The sequence below is a fragment of the Pholis gunnellus genome, assembly GCF_910591455.1.
Source record: "Pholis gunnellus genome assembly, chromosome: 14".
NCBI lineage: Eukaryota > Metazoa > Chordata > Actinopteri > Perciformes > Pholidae > Pholis > Pholis gunnellus.
In genome coordinates, this window is record NC_136541.1 from 24,148,638 (window position 1) to 24,162,637 (window position 14,000).

Genomic DNA, 14,000 nt, shown 5'->3' on the forward strand with positions numbered 1-14,000 from the left:
TATTTGTGACTGAGCTCCTCATCCTCAGGGAACAGAAATGGTGCACAAACTTCTGCTGCCCATCGGTGAGTTTACAGCTGTGAACCCGTTTCATAATGTTCCCTTGCCTTTAAGGGAAAATAATAATTATTAAGCCATTTGTTTATAATCCTGTTTTATGGTGTACGTGCTTCCTGGTGTATTATCTGTCTTTGGTTTGAAAAATACTTTCTATTTCTTAGAAGAAGAAGTTCAAGCAGATTTCTGACAAACAGAAAAAACCAATCTTCATTTTCAATTCTCTTCTCTTCTCTCAGCGATAGCAGCAAGCCTCATCTCACCTGAGCTGTCAGGTGCCTCCGCTACCAAAATAAAAGCTCAAGGTAAATCATCGCTCATTCTTCACTATTAACTGTTGTAAGACTTTGGGGAATTTTCGGCTATAGCACATACAGAGCAGTGCTAAAAAAACTATTATGGAGTAGCCTACTTTTTAAAAATATGTATAATTTTTACTTTGTGGAGAAAAAAAATATGACTGGAATGTGAAATAGAATATCAGAATATGATTAGCATTATTTCACTTTGAACTTTTTTCTATTGACAACACAACTGAATGATTAATGGGGGGATCAAATGTGAAAATGATCAGTGTGAGTAAATAACATCTCACAAAAAGCGATATTAACACATCAAATCAGGTCAAAAAAGTTCATCGTTAGATGGACATATTAACACGTATCCAATAACAGAAATATTTTATCACCAGTTTGCTAATTATGAATAGTTGATTGTGCCTTTTTCCTTTGTAAATAGTTTCCCACAATTTAAAAACGGGAAGCTAATTCAGCTTTGTGACGCCAACAAGGACAGAAGTCTGATTAAAAACCCACTTATTTGAACTGTACACAATAAAAAAATGGTATAATATTAAAGTATGCAACAACCAATCCACGCTTTTAAAAAGAAGAAACGACAAACACAAAGAGCTGTACAGCTGGTGTTGTGCTGGACTCTTTCATCTGCCTGTCGTCCTGTGCTTTTCCAGCAGTGAAGAACAACTCGGGTGTGATACCAGCAGGGCAGTGTGGGACCTGGGTGAAGGAGCCTGAGGGGGGGTATTTCACCTCTCCCAACTACCCTGAGAAATACCCTCCTGAGAAGGAATGTGTCTACATCATAGAAGGTGAGGCTTTCTCACTTGTCATTTCTCGCCTCTTACTCACCTTCTACCCCGCTCCTGATTTTAATCTCACCATGTCCTCAACCCCCCCCCCCCCTTCCTGCAGCCTCTCCCCGACAGTGCATTGAGTTGTTCTTCGATGACAAATATTCCATCGAGCCGTCCTGGGAGTGTAAGTTCGACCACATCGAGGTCCGTGATGGGCCATTCGGTTTCTCTCCCATCCTCGGTCGCTTCTGCGGGCAGGAAAGCCCAGCGTACGTCCGCTCCAGTGGGAGGTACCTGTATATCAAATTTGTGGCTGATGGTGAACTGGAGGCCATCGGTTTCTCTGCCCGGTATAACTTCACGCAAGGTGAGTGATGGACGATAGGGTAGACGGTATAGCGTACAAATTAATCTACCAGGAATGCGTGCTTATACATATTTTTTAAGCTTTAAACTGCAATAATCAGTATTGTTATATTAGCAATAGATCACATGACTGTGTTTAATAAAAGGGTTTTCTTGTAGTGATGAACCCAATTATCACCTGCTGCAGCTCGTTCAGCTCATTGTTTTTATACGGTCCTCAACCCTAACCTAACTAACCCTAACCCTAACCAAACTAACCCTAACCTAACTAACTAACCCTAACCCTAACCTAACTAACCCTAACCTAACTAACTAACCCTAACCCTAACCCTAACCTAACTAACCCTAACCTAACTAACCCTAACCTAACTAACCCTAACCTAACTAACCCTAACCTAACTAACTAACCCTAACCCTAACCCTAACTAACCCTAACCTAACTAACCCTAACCCTAACCTAACTAACCCTAACCCTAACGTAACTAACCCTAACCTAACTAACTAACCCTAACCCTAACCCTAACTAACCCTAACCTAACTAACCCTAACCCTAACCTAACTAACTAACCCTAACCCTAACCCTAACCCTAACTAACCCTAACCTAACTAACCCTAACCCTAACCTAACTAACCCTAACCTAACTAACCCTAACCCTAACCAAACTAACCCTAACCTAACTAACTAACCCTAACCCTAACCTAACTAACCCTAACCTAACTAACTAACCCTAACCCTAACCTAACTAACCCTAACCTAACTAACCCTAACCTAACTAACCCTAACCTAACTAACCCTAACCTAACTAACTAACCCTAACCCTAACCCTAACCCTAACCTAGCTAACCCTAACCCTAACCTAACTAACCCTAACCCTAACCCTAACCTAACTAACCCTAACCCTTTTTTTTCTTTTATTTTTTCTTTATTTTTATTTTTACTTTTTTCTCCCCTTTTTTTAATGTTCTCTCCTTTTTTTAATGTTTTCCATTTTATTTTCCCCATTTTGTCTTTTATTTTTTATTTTAAGGGTTTCTTCAAAACATTTTTAAAGGTCAGCCCCCTTGTGCCAGTGGGCCACGCTTCTCACCAAACCTAACCCTAACCCTAACCCTAACCTAACTAACCCTAACCCTAACCTAACTAACCCTAAAGCCCTAACCTAACTAACCCTAACCCTAACCTAAGCTCTCATAAATCCCCAGCATACTTCCTGCCCAGTACTACAGACAGGCAAAGTGAGAGACTAGATAGTGAAGGTAGTGGCGCATTAAGCTGCTAAACAGACAGATATTTCCCTTAGTAGTTGGTGGAGACCAAAACAGAGCTGGAGGGAGAGCGAATATTGAACTTACATTCATCAGGAGGACACAAAAACAGCTAAAAATGAAAGCTTGTGTTGCTCTGTGTCTGCTAAATATTTATACACACCTGTGTGCGAAGACATTTGCCTAAACAAAGTGGCCAAGAACATAAAGACATAGAGTTTTCTTTTCCTTTTAACTCACATCTCTCCATAAATAGAGCATGCATAGGTCCTTTTGCCCTTGCAGGATTAATAAAGTATATGTTTTTCTTCTTCTTAACCAAACTACTTCTACTAAGAAGAACTAAAGGTTTGTTGTCACCTCTAACCTTTGCCAAGCGGTTGTAATTCAAGCAAGAGAAAGGAAAATAGTGTATCCAATTTCTTCTCTGGTCACATAATCTAATTTATGGAGGAACATAATGTTAAATATGAAAAGTAAAAAAAATAAATCATAATATGTAATCCATCCAGAGTCTGTCCTCATTTGACAAAATGTGCATACAAATTCTGCCATCACATTGTCACTTAAAGGGACATATCGTGATTATTTTCAGGTTCATACTTGTAATTCTGGTTTCTACTAGAACATATTTGCATGAGTTAATGATGAAAAAACTATATCCACCCTGAAAAAAACTATGGAACCAAGTCAGTGTGTCGGCTGGTTTCACTAGTGTTGACTTTTTGGGTAGTTGTGTGAAATAAATGTGGTAAAGGTCACTTGGTAAAGGTGGGTGATGACTGTGTTCATGCTTTTAAAAAGACAGCGTCGGCAGATGTTTTGTTGATTCCACCCCGACCTCCCCCTACGTGGACTTTGTCGCGCTAACGTCACATGAACTCATGTCGTTCTGTGCGTAATTTATCATTTCTGCTATATTGTTGATCTTGTATCATACCAGCTGGCCCTCTGGCCGGCTGGCAGGGTTGATGTTAGAGTATTACTACGACTCTAAGCCCTTCAACTCCTGTCCTTGGCGCTCTCTCCCAATCCACCACCATGCAGAGATTTTCACAATGTTGGCTGCTGAATTGCCAAAACTGGCTGCCTCTTTTACACAGTCCCTCCCCTTTGTGACTTCTCCCCCTTTCGGCCAGATCATGTGTTCCAACTAAAACACACATTGACACTCGTGTGATGTCAAAAAAAAGTTACATATTGCAACTTTGATATTGCTCTGGTGGCAACCTGCTGGAAACGTATACTCTCATTTTCATTTGTAGTGCAGGCACAGCAGCTGCAGCTGACGAAGAGGAGAGGAGGGGAGCATTTATGCAAATGCACGCACATACGGACTGGTTCCCTCAGTCGCAAACACACACACACACACACACACACACACACACACACACACACACACACAAGTTAATGAAAGCTTGTCTTCAGGGGAATACAGCTTGTCAGCGCTGAGCCGCAGTAGCAGCTTAAGAGAGTCCAAGGCAGAGGCTTCATTAGCAGCAGATTTTATAGGCCACCTACACTGACGGGGGGGCAAAGATTAACATGATTGAACCTCTGTATATTGTCATTTCATTCCGCAAGGGATGCTCCAGTTTTAGACAAGAGTCCTGTGAGTCCGTCCTGGGCTCAGTGCAATATTTCCGCAAATATCAGACACCATTTCTTTTTGTTTCACTAAATTCTACAGGGAATCTTACCTTCCAGTGTTAACAACTTACTAAGCATACTTTAGCATTTATATTTTTTGAGAAATGCTTGGACATTATTATTATCCAAGGGAAAACACTCGGCATTGCCAACTCTTTTACGATGAAGGTATATCAGCGCTAGCTCCAAATGTTGCTCAACCGAGTGGCAAAGTCGGCAACACTGACCGCCTCCCTCCAAAGCCACTGCCCCAAGTGTATTATGAACGTAAACAACTTGGCAATTGTTGGCAATCGACTGGCAGGTAACCCTAACTAACCCTAACTCATCCAATCATTTGATTCGAGCCGGATCAAATGATTGGATGGGCTAATAGAGTCTTGTGACAGCCACAGATACCGGATTTCTTTCTCTTTTTTTTGACAGAACATTTGATTTATTGATTGCTGTCAATACATTTCAACAAATATAGCAAACAATAAACAGGCTGCTGAAAACATGAACTATCCCTTAAATAAGATACTTTTAATAATTGGCAGATCAGGAGAAGCTGCTTTCGTCTGTTTATATCAAATGTAGAGTCTCCCATGCCAAAAGCTAATCTCCTGTCTAATTCCACTCATCACTGGTCTAAACTCCAGTAGTTTGATGGGGTCAATGCACACTGCATTAATCAGCTTTTGTTACGCAAATTGTGAACAATGTGACAGAGCATGAGCACATTCTTTTTCCGTCCCCAGAACATTCATTCTTCTTACGTTAATATGAAAGTTAATATGTTGTGTGCGCAAGATAAAAAAATTAAACTTTGCTCTGCAAATTGCAACTAAATGCTTTTAACGTCTAATGTTGGCTAGTTTGGACATTGCAAACATATTGTGCACCAGCTACTGAATGCTATCACTGCTTACACTTTAGCAGAGACTCCTATCGTTATTGCATGTGTTCCTCCAGTTTATGCTCACATCTGTGTGTGCGCTAGTCATTTAGCAGAACCTAAATATATAACCTAGTCACTAGGTTTGTAAGTTTGTTCTTATTTGCATCCTCTGGAAAATGTAACATCCAATAGTCGATAGTATATATGTTTGCACCACACACCTTCATCAAGCTGAATAATATGAAGATATTTACATCAACCATCCTCTATCTTACAGGGTGTAACGCCTGTGGGAGTGGCATTGAAGCACTCACACGTATATGTAATCATTGTGAATAATCTGGACAAGGCTGAAGCAGAGGCAGGGCTAAGAAACATGAAGGGATTAATATGAGTCCTTTTTTCCAATTTGAGTCCATCAACTGCTCTTTTATACCACAGCTACTGACCAATGTGTTGCATTACCAATGATAACAATTGAAGATGTGGGAAATTATGGTTTTAAAATAAACAAATAAACTCACTCTGCATTCCACGCTGTGTCCTTTAAAGCACATTTCTTTCCTGATTGGGTGTCAATTGTACATGTTGTATTATTTGGTATTTAGTTTCTTTGAAGTGTCCCCTCACCCAATGCCAAACTAAGTGTCTTCAGGAGAATTTAGAAAACAAAAAATAAGTGATGTTTTTATCACCAGGTTGCCACTGGTGGGGCCTAATCCGTCCCGAACTAAGCCGGTATATCAGGATTTATAATCCACCTCGCAAGTAGATTCATCAGCACAAAGGTTTAGAACACAATTTCTCTTCCCTGTCGCATGCTGCGAGACAGGGAAAAGAAATAGTCTGTGTTTTTCTTTTTTCTGATGAAGGGCATCTGGGGAGTTTAAATGAGAGCAGGGGGAGTGAGCCGGTACATAGATTATGTGTAAGCCTTGGCCAGCTGTGATTTTGTTTTGCAATATGTCTTTAATATTATCATTTTTATTCTGTGGTATTTTTTGGGCACCGGATTATTTTTCTCTATTCTCAGACTAAATGTGCTGCGGTGAATATTGCATGGACGCATTTCGAATACTTCAGCGAAGGTTCACATATTTTTAGAAATTAGCAGTTTTAAATAACATCCAGGTTTAAATCAATATAAAGAGATCACATTTGGTACTCACCCTTATCAATAACAATGTGAGAAGCATTTCATGTTCGAGTACGAGTTTGAAATTGTTTCATTTTCATGTGAAGAAGTGAAGAGAGACTTGAGTAAATATTCCAAAGATGTATTTCTTTGGAAACATATTATGTTCTGCTTTTAGATCCGGAGTTCAAAGGGCTTGGGGAACTGCCAGCTCTGCCATGTGAGTATTTCATTTGTTATTATGTTACAATGTCCTACTAGACCTGCTGCAGGTTAAATGCAGATCCTGCTAACTGTGGATAACAGTAACAGCTATATGTCTTCATACAGATGTTGACCTACATTTATATTATGTGACTAAGTCTTCATTTTAGCTGAAGGGATAATATTGAGCAAGTCTTTTCTTTTTACAATTTCACATTGATAAACCCAAAAATGTTGTTATCCACAGTCTGTGAGTTTGAGCTGAGCGGTCCGGAAGGCTATGTGGAATCCACCCAGATAGCCGGGGAGAGCCGGGCGCTGCCGACTGAGGCTGTGGACTGCAGGTGGTACATCAAGGCTCCACCAAGATCAAGGGTCTGTATATGTCAAACTGCTGTTGGTGTTGTTATGTGGTGGTGGTGTGACAATTTTTTGTAAATTTGACTTTAAGTGGTTGGACAGGGGGAGGTTGGACCAAGAGCACTTCCAATACATTCATTTCAAAGAATTCAAACAAGTAATTAAATGCCATTTTGTCTTTCTCACAACATCAACAAAATGTTCCCCCCAATGTTCAGCCTGTCATGAGTCCATGAGTAGTTCCAACGCATTCCCTGTATGACATATTATGTACTTAAAAATGTTCGATCTTCTGCTCAAATGTTGCTAAAAATGATAACATATGAGCAAAAGCCATACAATTAATGAGGGATAATTTTGGTGTCACTGTGTTAACAGGTGAGTATAGGTGAACTGACCCTTCGTTAAGTCTCGCCCCTCAAACACAGACTGGCCAATCATAGCATAGCATCGGCCAGCTCTGACCAGGGTCTGACAACTATCCGGCTCTGCTCCGTAGATTCTCATGCAACTGTTTAACATGTTCTTGATTTTCAAGCTGGTATAGTGGACAGTGGACAACTGGACAGTGTGGGCTCCATGGTAGCTCTGACAGGTTGATGGCTGTAGCAGCAGGGGGCGGGGCTTAGCGGAAGGTGAATTGGCTGTTGTAAAAAATGTGGAATACTCCTTTGAAAAGCCTTCTGCCTTTTACCCACAGATCTACATGCGCTTTCTGGAGTATGAGATGCACAACTCGAATGAGTGCAAACGGAACTTCGTTGCCATCTACGACGGCAGCAGCTCGGTTGAGCACCTGAAGAATAAGTTCTGCTCCACGGTGGCCAACGATGTCATGCTGGTCTCCTCTGTGGGCGTGGTGAGAATGTGGGCAGATGAGGGAAGCAGGAAGAGCAAATTCAGGATCCTCTTTACAACTTTCCATGAGCGTGAGTAAATCTCCATTTATCTGTAAGCTCTCTTTTACAGGCGCACACCATCCATATGTGAGAGTAGAAATCCCAATAATTAAATTATATAGCTTCTCCAGTAGCATTTTGGTTCTCTATATTATAGTTGTCTTCAACATTAAAAATGTCACTAAAAACATTCTTGAAAAGGGTTATTTAGAAGGTCCAAATAAAAAAAATGCACCTTACTTTCACGGGGCATGGCTCGCGATTTACGTGCTCACTTTAAAAGCAATTGATGAATGACTGTTAGTAGTGTTGATAGGTAAAGATGTTCATCAGATCAAGTCGGCTTCAGTTACTTTGTTGGTTTTATCCTCATTAAATCAAGAATGTAGAGATCAAAGCCTTCATTCAATTATACAACAATTTCCAAATGTATTGCTGCACTAATCAATATTCTGTATTAACTATGGATTAAATGGCTAATTGCAATGTGAATTGCTTTGAATTGGTTGTTATAGTTAATTGTTTGGTTTAACAGCCTGTAGACTCCGTGGTCATCAACAGAGAGCTCATTTGTCCGGCGGGCCATTAATTCTGAAAAGAAACGACCATTGCTCCTAAAATCCATACTCTCCGTACAACAAACAGAAGCACATGGATAATTATTATCCAAAATGACTGCAATATTTTGTATGATATTAATTACAACAAAGGATTTCATGGTCAAACATGTGGAAATCCGCAGAAATCGAGGAAAGATGTTTCCCCAGCAGGTACTGCACATGTGTGCAAGCATTCATAGGAAACCATAAAATAATTTTTTATAAATTTCCGTTATAACTTTTCAGACTACAATCTGTGCTTGGTGTGAGAGCAACTTTATAAAGGGACAATGTCAATGCGTGGTGTGTTTTTAACTTGGCCAAGCTAAAAAAGTAAAGAAACAAAAAGCAATATTGAAAAATGTCCTACTTCCATCTGGTGGAAATGTCCGCTGTGACAGAGTCGTAAACAGCAATGTACACTTCTGCGCAAAGATGAAATATGACAAAACATTATATCACACAAGCAAATAGAGCCACTGAATATTATCTAACGAATACCTATAATTCAGTCTGCTGTGTATAGCTGCATGACTCTTGCCTTTTCTCTTTCAGCTCCCTGTGAAAAGGAAACTTTCTTTTGCCATAGCAACATGTGCATCAACCACACCCTGGTCTGCAACGGTATCCAGAACTGTGTTTACCCGTGGGACGAGAATCACTGCAAAGGTACCCTGACACAAAGGCTGAGAAAGCAGCCATACGTCGGCTGCGGCTGAACACATAAGTTATTCCTCTCTCTGTTATCTCCCTAACTAGAAAAAAGGAAAGCCAGTATCCTGGACACGCTGGATAACACAAACATCACTATCATTGTAGTGACCTGTGGCCTGGTTGTCATCCTGCTCATCATCTCTGTCATCATCCAGGTCAAACAGCCACGCAAGAAATACATCATCCGCAGGTGAGATTTCATTCCGATTTTTAAAGAAATATGTAATCAACTAATACGTTATTATGTATTATATTAGCTTAAGCAACACAGCAGTATATAAAGATAAACACATTAATGCATCAATAATAATAATCCAATAATATAATGTATATTATTCTGAGCCATTCCGCGTAAAGAGTACTTTTACTTTCAGCATATGTTGATGCTAATATTGCTATTCTTTTAACTTAAGTAAAATTTGAATGCAGGTCTTTTACTTTCAACAGTGTTTATACATTATAGTATTACTACTTTTAGTTATGAAAGAGATCTGATTACTTCTTCCACCACTGCTAATGATTACGTAGTAAAAGGGGTCGCTTGTAGTGGCAATCTCTCCTGTAAGTTCTCTTTAGTTCTTAGCTTCATCTCATTGTTTTTTCTCCCAAGTAGCAAAAAAACAACATTAATGCAGCTTTAAAAATGTATAAAAACATCTTTGATAACTTGCAGACAAAAGCTTGACTTCAACCTTCTGGTGCCACCGTAACCATTTTATTTGGGTAAAACAATAACTAAAGGGCAAATTGATTTAGTTATTATTGTGGACTTTCAAATGCAGTTGAGAAAGTGCACGAGTGCACAAATCACAGGCCTGTAGAGCTAACTACATATTTTGTTAGTGTCTGGACACTTACAATCAGATTTGTTTGCGTTTTCCTTGACATTGTGTGCATCATACGTGTGTGTGTGTGTGTGTGTGTGTGTGTGTGTGTGTGTGTGTGTGTGTGTGTGTGTCTTCTTTTCCACAGAGATGACTTCGACCCGGCCCTCCTCCACCCTGGCTTTGAGCCCCCTCACTACGAGCTCTGCACTATGCGCCGCGCCCCGTCCGGCGACCTGACCGACGCCGCAATGGCCGAGGACTACGAGAAGCTCCACAAGCTCCGCCGCTCCTCCTCCAAGTGCATCCGCGACCACCACTGCGGCTCCTTTCAGGGAAGCGTGCACGGCAGTATGCACGGCAGCGTCCACGGCAGTCGCAGCAACCTGAGCGTGAGGGACGCCAACATCGCGGCCGACGGGGGGGCTCTCTCGCCGCCGCCGCCGCCGATGGTGGGCCAGCAGTCACCGCGCCTCTCCCACCACACCACGCCGGCGGGACGAAGGAGCATCCTGGTGATGAAGCACAGCTATTCTCAGGACGGGACGGAGGGGTACAGGGCTGAGGAGGAGGAGGAGGATTCGTTGGTGGATGATGATCCCACCACCAGCCAGCACCACATGCAACACTATCATATGCACAGAGGCGCGTCAGGGCAGGATCACGCTGTCCACCGTACACTGTCCAACGACTTCTAATAGAAGGCGACAAATTAAGATATAGGGGTGAAAGGAGGTCATCACCTTGATTCTTTATCTGGGGATGTGACAACCCTGACTTTTTAAAAAAAAATAGATTTCAGTTTGACTTATATGAATTACTGTTGATCTTTACAGCTCTTGTTCGTGTTTCTTGATTTTTTTTTTCACTAGTATTTATAATAAAATATCTCTCCGCTGAAGAGTTTTGGTGCAACTGTTGTAAGTTTTGAATATTGCTTTTCTTTGATGTGGGAGCGTCATGGAAAACAAAGGATTCGACAGGAACGGATCAAAGGAGGATTTATAACCACACACACTGAGATAATTCAATTCCCACATTTTAAAGCATCACAGACCCTTTTGTGTCCCTTGTTTGTGTTTAAGATTATTTTCATGAATGATGTGTTGTAGTGTCTTCTATCTGTGTGGACATCATGGCACCACCAAAGCAAGAACAATGTTGCAACTCCATTCCAGCATAGGTCCAGAATCAAATAAGAATAGATATTACCAAGGACAGGATATGTTGGAAACATATTAGTCATAGGCCTGAAGTCAGCACACACAGAAACATGCAAAATATTGTTTTGCAGATATAATACAGTTGGCTTAAAACTTATTTTGTATGTTGCTGTGTAAATGGATATATTATTTAATCGTTTGTTTTTCCTTGTTTGGGTGGATTTATTGATGTTTATTTATGTGTTTTCAATTAGATTTGTCCCGTTTTGTTCTGGGTGATGTTCTTCTGTTCATTGTATGGCTGTCTCTGTTTAATTGTTTCATTAAACATCTGTTTCTTCCTGTAATCTGCATGGCACCATGGCATTGTCATTCAATGTGTGTGTGTGTGTGTGTGTGTGTGTGTGTGTGTGTGTGTGTGTGTGTGTGTGTAGGCTGTCACTTCGTTTTAAATGATTTGCACTTACGTCACTGACCAGGGAACGAAGGCAGAGAGGAACCTTCGTTCGCTTAGCTTTTTCATCCTGTCGGATGAGAAAGAGCGCTGCACAGATTATAACGCATGAATAACAGGACCATTGCTCTTTTCAGTGGCTAATTATTTTGTTAATACTGTTTTTTTGCGCTTTTAGCTTTGCAGCATGAGCAAGTGTGGACTGAATAATACAGATTGCATTCATGACATTTACATTGGGTCGCTAAACTATAGCCGAGTCGCTGCTGTCATTCGTGCAGTTCAAGTTCAGCTAAAGTTAGTGAACGTTACGTACTTATAACGAGGACCGTTTCTGTTAAGCTGGCAACATGTCACAAGAGGGGCTTTTTCCGGACTCTGCAGCGACGGGACAATTAAAGAGCGACGTCAAGGAGAAAAGGAGCAGGATGAGTCGCGTGGGTGTCGTTGTCACGGGCGTGTTGGGAGGCTCGCTGGTCGCCCTGTACGCGGTGGCTGCTCCGTTTCTCGCTCCTGCCCTGAGAAAAGTCTGCCTCCCGTTCGTCCCAGCGACCACGGCTCAGGTGGAGAATGTCCTCGGCAGTCTGCGAGCCAGGTCAGGGACCCTGGTGGACATTGGCAGTGGAGATGGAAGGATAGTGAGTGCTGTGTTGTCTTACCCTGTGGAGCCCAAACAAATGAAACCCTAACAAGATACGGAGAACGGAAGTAAACAATGGTGTTGGTAACGTGCTCGATATGCTGACTAAATGTCCCAGAAATACTTACTGTAGAGTAGTGCATATCACCAACACCATTGTTTATTTCTATTGAAGGAGTAGGAGAGTGGTTCAATTCTCAAAGGAAGTTACTAAGCTGAATAGCCTCACTGTGATGTTATGTTGGAGTTGTGCTCTCAAATGAATACCAGACTTGCTCTACATCCAACTGCTGCTCCAGTCCGCTGCACATTGTTGATACTATGTCGCTGATCCATGGACTTTCCCTTCGTCCTCCCTCCTTCTCGCAGGTGATCGCAGCGGCCAAGCATGGGTTTCAAGCGTCAGGCTTTGAGCTGAACCCCTGGCTGGTGTGGTACTCTCGCTACAAGGCCATGAGGGAGGGAGTCCACCACTCCACCTCCTTCCACATCTCAGATTTGTGGAAGGTCAGTGATACCTGTTTAATATAGTAATCAGAAGTGGTGACCACATTTTGGGGGAATGCATTTATCTTATCATAGTAGTTGATGTTTTTTTTCTTGTTACAGACATGAGGTGACACTAAACATGCAGGTCTTTTCACTCTGTCTCTCTGAATCTGATTCTTTTGCTAGGTCAGCTTTGCTCAATATTCCAATGTTGTCATATTTGGAGTCCCTCAAATGGTGAGTTATTTTTAAAAAAAAATCTTGCTACATAAGTTTTTAGAATCCTAAAGTCTTACTCTCGATGTCCTAATTCTTGTTGTCCTTATCTGCAGATGGACCAGCTGGAGCTGAAGCTGGCAAGCGAGTTACCGAGCACAGCCAAAGTGGTGGCCTGTCGTTTCCCCTTCCCTACTTGGGTCCCTGAACACACCGCTGGAGAGGGCATAGACACCGTGTGGGTGTACGATGCCAAGACATTTAAATCACACCTGCAACATAGAATGGCAACACCAGATTCGCACACATAAATGTCAACACTTGTTGTTAATTTGTCATCACATGTTGGAACCCTTGGGTGTTTTGTTTTTTTACACCCATGCAATTCCTACTCTGGGGTTGAATTGAAATGAGTGTTAAAAAATGGGCTAAAACGTGTTAAGTCCTTCCACATTAATGTTCAAGTGTGAGATTGAACCAAGTTGTGAAAAGCAAGTGATTGACAATGGCCTCAATGAGTGATTACACTCATGTTAAGTCAGTAGTCTCCAGTCATCACAGGCTCATCAGCCCCATCATGTCTGCATACCTGCGCTCATACCTAAGGCGGGGGAATGATCAGTCCGGCATTTCATGTTTGGTACACGTTTGAGGCTCAAAACCAGACCAGGAATAAAAGGGAACACGAATGGTTGAGTTAATGATTTGAGAAAGTAGAAAGAAATGGTATGTGCCATGATTGATTGCATGACTTGATTATTAATAGAAAGTTGAATTGTTTATTATTTCCAAAAAGACAAAGGTATTGCTAAATGTCCGGCAAATGTAGCAGGTCTGTCTGACAGAAGATTGCCAACCACATTATTTTGTACAGCCTCTACAGAAAACTCCTGCACTGTGTCCTGTTTCTGTTTCCAGGCGTGTGTATTTATAAATAAAGGTGTGTTGCACTTGGCTGCCACCTAGTGGTGACAACCCCGCACAATCTCAA

The 14,000-nt window shown here is 41.4% G+C and overlaps 2 protein-coding genes across 2 annotated transcripts; both read left to right on the forward strand.

Annotated features, from left to right (window-relative positions):
• Nucleotides 1–37: 37 nt before the first annotated feature.
• Nucleotides 38–10,745, forward strand: LOC306706203 (neuropilin and tolloid-like protein 1; the record flags this gene model as incomplete). The annotated part of the gene is made up of 10 exons (XM_079173165.1): nucleotides 38–65; nucleotides 297–362; nucleotides 1,031–1,165; nucleotides 1,269–1,517; nucleotides 6,626–6,667; nucleotides 6,899–7,026; nucleotides 7,712–7,940; nucleotides 9,065–9,178; nucleotides 9,269–9,413; nucleotides 10,196–10,745. The coding sequence occupies 10 exons, from the start codon at nucleotides 38–40 to the stop codon at nucleotides 10,743–10,745; spliced, it is 1,686 nt and encodes a 561-aa protein (XP_079029291.1).
• A 1,012-nt stretch (nucleotides 10,746–11,757) lies between these two features.
• On the forward strand, nucleotides 11,758–14,000 carry atpsckmt (fATP synthase c subunit lysine N-methyltransferase). The gene is made up of 4 exons (XM_079172831.1): nucleotides 11,758–12,302; nucleotides 12,674–12,811; nucleotides 12,980–13,030; nucleotides 13,126–14,000. The coding sequence occupies exons 1-4, from the start codon at nucleotides 12,015–12,017 to the stop codon at nucleotides 13,318–13,320; spliced, it is 672 nt and encodes a 223-aa protein (XP_079028957.1). The 5' UTR covers nucleotides 11,758–12,014; the 3' UTR covers nucleotides 13,321–14,000.